This window comes from Salvia hispanica, chromosome 3 (genome assembly GCF_023119035.1).
Source record: "Salvia hispanica cultivar TCC Black 2014 chromosome 3, UniMelb_Shisp_WGS_1.0, whole genome shotgun sequence".
Lineage (NCBI taxonomy): Eukaryota > Viridiplantae > Streptophyta > Magnoliopsida > Lamiales > Lamiaceae > Salvia > Salvia hispanica.
The window spans coordinates 33,873,208-33,879,207 of NC_062967.1; the positions used below are offsets into that span (position 1 = coordinate 33,873,208).

General features: G+C 30.5%; 1 protein-coding gene across 1 annotated transcript; it reads left to right on the plus strand.

The window, feature by feature from the left end:
• Positions 1 to 3,683: 3,683 nt before the first annotated feature.
• LOC125216479 (protein trichome birefringence-like 34) lies at positions 3,684 to 5,681 on the plus strand. Its single transcript, XM_048118194.1, has 5 exons — positions 3,684 to 4,032; positions 4,102 to 4,276; positions 4,603 to 4,796; positions 4,992 to 5,159; positions 5,223 to 5,681. The coding sequence occupies exons 1-5, from the start codon at positions 3,731 to 3,733 to the stop codon at positions 5,566 to 5,568; spliced, it is 1,185 nt and encodes a 394-aa protein (XP_047974151.1). The 5' UTR covers positions 3,684 to 3,730; the 3' UTR covers positions 5,569 to 5,681.
• Positions 5,682 to 6,000: the final 319 nt, after the last annotated feature.

Genomic DNA, 6,000 nt, shown 5'->3' on the forward strand with positions numbered 1-6,000 from the left:
CTTAAGCCCCTTCCAAGAACTTTTTTTTGTGTTTTTTCCTACTTCAATTTTTTGAAAAAAATTCGCAAACACTCTTTAGCCCTTCCCTAGTTGATATTATTGAAGAGTAAATCATCAGAATTATGGTAGAAGGGGCTGAACTTTGGAATAAAAAAATTGCAGAGGTGAAATTACAGAGATAAAAATGGCTGCTTGTTTGAAGGAAGAAGAAGACGCTCTTTTTAAACAAAATTAATAATATAATATTATTTTAATGTAAAGAATATCTTTATTTATGATTGGATATATTTAAAGGAAAAGATTGTAATTTGATATGAGTTTGACTTTTATATTTAGATAAAAGATATTAATTTGATATGATTATCTTTCCTTTTATATTAATTGATATATATTCATTTATTTAATTATTATTTAATTCAAAATAAGGGTATATTAGTCCATATAATAATTTGGATTATGACAAAGTGACATAATACCCTTATAGCTTGGATACATTATGTCTCTAAATCACTACTTTTTTTAATTAACTCTACTGCATTTATCATGGTCATTCCAAATTCAATTCCATGAAAACTCTACTCACTCAGGGGTGATTAGATACTCAATAAATTATGGGGTAATTAAGTAATCAAACTAAATTATCTTCCTTTGAATTCTTATCTAGATAACTATAACTTATTTTCTTTATTGGTTCAATTATCCTATTAAAGCATGAAAAAGAGTACTAACCTATCTGGGCTGAATAGCATGAAAAAGAGTACCTATCTGGGCTGAATATATGACGCGGACAGTTAGTTAATTTATTTTGTATACCAAATAAACATTTGAGAAACCTAGCTACCAAACTGAGTCAGGATAAATATTATCCTAAAGAAATGTAGCTACCAAACGAAGCCTCACAAAATACACTTTCATTTCTTATACGATAGATTAATACTTCCTCTGTCCCATTAAATATGGAATATTTGATAATTGACATGGGATTTTATATAGTATTGTTTTGTGAGTAAATGAAGAGAGAGTAAGGTAAGAGAGATGAAAAAGTTAGAGATAGAGTTGTTTTCGTTTTAGAAAACATTTCATTTTTAATGAGACAATCCAAAAAGAAAAACGTTTCATTTTTAATGGGACACGGGGAGGGAGTAGTACTTATTACTTACTTTACAAATTATACAATTAGTTACTTGAATAAATTTAATTAACATCAACAAATAGTAAGCAAAATATGCCTTGAAAATGAAAATAAAATATTTTAATTAAGAATTCTTGATGCGAAAGCGTATAGAAAAATACTCCCTTCGTATTAAAAAAATAGAAACATTTGAAATGGCACGGGTTATAATGCCCAATTGGTAAAGTTAGTGAGAAGAATTGGTAAAGTAAGAATAAGGAAAAGATGAAAGGAAGAGACAAAGTAGTAAAAATAGAGTTAGTAGATTGTGAGGTCCATATCCTAAAATAGAAAGATTTTAAAATTTCTATTTTTAAGAAACAACGTAAAATGAAAATAGTTGTTATTTTTAATAAACGACGGGAGTAACAGAATTGGTAAATATTTGGTGTAACCCTAGTTTTTTTAAAACAAATATATTCTTATCAATAAAAAACTGCATTCAAAACAAAGACATCCCATATTATAAGCGCTTAGAACAACTCTATGAACCCAAGGAAATTTTAAAAAAAAATAGAAAAAATTAAAAATAAACTCAGAAAAATAGTGAATTATCTTTTTTTGCCCATAAATAATGTCAGATGGCCAAAATCCATTGTACATCCTTGCTACGATGTCATTCCGACACATAGAACTTTTTCAACATGTTTGTGGCATCGCCGATGTCTACCGTTTGAACTCTCTTAAATATTTTTAGGGATAATTTTCGTTTAAATCATAATTTTTCGTGGACTTATGGTCAATTCATAATGTTAAACTGTAAAATTATTACTACATTTTAGTTTATTCCTCAATTGCTTACAATATTTAAATTTAAAACTAATATGACAGAATAAGTAGTACTCCATGATACTCCCTTTGTAAATATAAAATAATTATTTTTGGACATGTGATTTTATGTAGTGTTTTTTTTAAATTAATGAAGAAAGAGTAAAGTAAGAGAGATAAAAAGTAGAGATTCTATTTTAGAAAATATTTCATTTTTAATAAGACAACCCAAAAAAGAAAAATGTTTCATTTTTAACACGACAGAGAGAGTATTAACGATAAAAAGACATTATTATGTGTTTAAAAGATAATGATATATATGAAACAACATAGTTTTTTTTTAATCATATTTAATTTTATCATATTAGTTTCAATTTTGATTATTAGTATCATAAAACTGAAAAAAAAATTGTATTCCAATTTTAAACAAATATGAAATTGATAATATAAAATTTATGGTTCATACTTCCTCCGGCCGCGAATTGGAATTTCGTATTTCTATTTTGATTAGTCCGCCAATGAGTGTCTTAGTTCATTTTTATTATTAGTTGTAATAGTATCACATTCCAATATCTTATTTCATTTAAAACTAGGGATATTGGCTCCTAATATCATGAAACTTTTAAAAAATTAGGTTTTTCCTACAAAGTTTAAAACTGACAAATAATATCACGAACTATACCCGAGTTTGTTATTTCCCATTAACGAAAAACTTATGGCAAATAATATTGATACGGATTTTTTTATTAATTTCTACACAACAACTTCGAGAGCTTCAAGTTCTTCAATCTTTGAGGATAATTTGTCTTGAAGTACATCCTCTAAAATTGCTCTTCAACCATTAATATAGCTGGAATTTTTTCGTTGGTGGGATATATAAACTCGGGTAAAGTTCGTGATATTATTTGTCAATTTTAAAGTTAGTGGGAAAAACTCTAACTTTTTAAAAGTTCCATTATATTAGGGGCCAATATCCTTTAAAACTAATATACATGTGGGAGTCATAACTTTTTCAACTAATTTTCTGTATATTCCTTAAAATCTATGCTAGAAAAAATTGAGACTCATATTTGTGGAGACGATACTAACTTTAAAAGCATTTGTAAAAGCGTTGTAACCTTTATAATCTGAACCGACAACATCGATCAAATAAGCATGAATTAAACAATAGTTGGTGTGCCAGTTTATTAATTTGAAAGTTTTTTTTTATTAAGGGGAAAATTAACTAGTGCTACTACTTTAAGTAGGTGGTGGAATCACGGTATAGTTATATAATAATTATATAATGTTTTGATAATGCATATAAGCTGATGCGCACGTTGTGCGGTGGTTGGAAAAACCGAAAAATCAAACAAAAGCTCTGGGGAATATCACCGAGAAGATGGCATAGCAATGTCATAATTTAATACGATTGGTTCAATTGTCACAATAAATTAATAACTTTGATTGCATAATTATAAAAAAAATACCCGAAATTTGATAAGTTTAACAATCTAATCTTCTTGAAAACCAATTTAATAAGCATTTTTTTTGTTTTCTTCAAACGTCTTTGTTGTAATTATAAATTTGTAGTAATTATTTTTTGGGGCTATATTTGTTTAACTATTTTAGCGGTTGTGTTGATTATATTCTTGGATTAAAACAACAAATATATTCTTGAAAATGATGTAAGAATCATGTGAAAATTATTGGGATAAGCACAACTATTTTGTGCGCTAACAGTATAATAATTAAAAAAGTAGCAAACAACTAGAAATTCATGGTCTGGATCTGACATTGAACAAACCAAAAATGAAACATGAATATTTGAAAATGGGGATTCTCTCGCACTGCATTCTTGGCTTCTCTCTGTTGATTTTAGCCTGCGCCGTATTTTATCTGAGCAAGAACGAAGTTCCGACATCGTACGAGAATATTTCAAGTAGCAGCTGCAACTTATTTGAAGGTAGATGGGTTTTTGATAATGTATCACTCCCTTTCTACGAGGAAAAATGTTCGTTTATGTTGGGTGAGTTTGCGTGTGAGTCCTTTGGTAGAAAAGATTTGAAATATCAAAATTGGAGATGGCAACCTCATCAATGTGATCTTCCTAGGTATGTGTCTATTACTCAATTTACAAAATATTGGTGGGATTAGAATATTCAAATTGATGTTGAAAATAGGTTCAATGGAACGGCGTTTCTTGAGAAAATAAGGGGCAAAAAGCTCGTGTTTGTAGGCGACTCGTTGAATCGGAATCAATGGACGTCCATGCTTTGCTTGATCGAGTCCTCGCTTGGCCCATCGTCACTGAAAACAGTCGTCCGTGACAAGAATATGCGCTCTTTCCACTCGATGGTAAGAGTTACTGACTTATTTTTGTTATACTAGTGTTCCCTCCGTCCCCAAAAATTCATCACATTTGCTCCAGCACAGATTTTAAAAAATATAATAGAAAGTGGCTTGAAAAAGTTAATAAGCGTGGGTCTTATTTTATGTATTAGTTTTATAATAAAATGTGAGTAAGAATGAGTTAGTAGAATGTGGAGTCAACTATAATAAATGGTAAAAGTGAAAGGTGACAAATTTTTGGGGACGGTTGAAAATGAAAATAGGTGACGAATATTTAGGGAAGGGTGGAGGATTTTTTTGTGTGAAATTAACATATGTTTGACCAATACTAGGAATATAATGCGACGATCGGGTTATACTGGTCTCCCTTCATGGTTGAGTCGAATTGTGACGACCCACTTATTCATCGTGTTAAAACTCGAGTTATTAGGCTTATGGGCATAGACAAGCACGCGAGGCATTGGAACGATGCAGATATACTTGTATTTAATTCCTATTTGTGGTGGGCGGATCCTATGACAATCTTGTAAGTGCATCATGTTAAAATTATTAAATCTTGTCTCACATCGACTTGGTGATGATCCTAGCTCATATATATAAGTATGGTCTAGGATCATCATCAAGTCGATGTGAGACAAGATTTAATAGATTTAACACATTGTTTGCTATAAAAACCAATTTCCTACTCGTAACCCCTCTCAATAGTCAATACTCTTCTCAGATGGGGAACATCATTCGAGAGCTCTGATGCCATAAATCAGACAGTGGATGGCATGAGCACTCGGCTCTACGAGATGGTCCTCGATATATGGTCGGATTGGCTAGAAATCAACATAAATCGAACAAAAACAAAGATGTTTTTCATGAGCCCTTCACCTTTTCATCTATAGTAAGTCACTCTATTATTATAAATTTTCTATTAATGGAAATAAATATAATCACACACCTGCAGCGGTAAAAAATGGGATGAGCTACGCAACTGCTACAAAGAAACAGAGCCAATTTTAGATGAGGGATCAATTGGTCTTTCAATTCTTGGTTTCAAAATGAGAGTCGCAGAATTAGCCTTGGAGAAGCTGAGGACTCGAGGCATAAACATTGAATATTTGAATATAACACATTTGTCAGAGTTTAGAAGGGATGCTCATCCCTCAATTCACAAGTATTTTTTTCATACTATAAGTGAGGAGGAATTAGCAAATCCAACAAGCTACTCAGATTGCAGCCATTGGTGTCTTCCTGGAGTCCCTGATGTTTGGAATCAAATTCTTTATTCTTATATTATGAATTTTTTATGAGAAATGATAAGAGATTAAGCTATAATGTGACATGAATAGTTAGTACTCCCTCCGTCCACAAAAAATAGTGCAATTGGTATATGACATGGGTTTTAATGTAGAATTGGTAAAGTAAGAGAAAAGGGAAAAAAATAAGAGATAAGGAGAAAAAGTATGTGAGAAGTAGTGTTAGTGGAATGATGTGTATGGTTATTATTTATTGAAAACTTTCCATAAATGAACGTGTTCTGTTTTTGACCTACTCCCTGTACTTTCATATTTATTTCCTTTCGCCATTCATAAACAAAACAGTAGAATTTAGTGAAGAAAACGAAACAAAAATTACATGTTCAGAAAATAGAGGTGAAAATACCCGAAAAAAGGAAGAAGAGATTCATACAAATAAAAATACTAGTACGAAACGATTCAGTACAAAAAAACTAGAGTTAAAAA

What these genes read in the sequence shown, in the direction of transcription:
- LOC125216479 (XM_048118194.1), top strand. Translation starts at nt 3,731, where the DNA reads ATGAAACATGAATATTTGAAAATGGGGATTCTCTCGCACTGCATTCTT. An exon ending in CATCAATGTGATCTTCCTAG is followed by an intron (nt 4,033 to 4,101) that starts GTATGTGTCTAT and finishes TGTTGAAAATAG; the next exon opens with GTTCAATGGAACGGCGTTTC. An exon ending in TGCGCTCTTTCCACTCGATG is followed by an intron (nt 4,277 to 4,602) that starts GTAAGAGTTACT and finishes GACCAATACTAG; the next exon opens with GAATATAATGCGACGATCGG.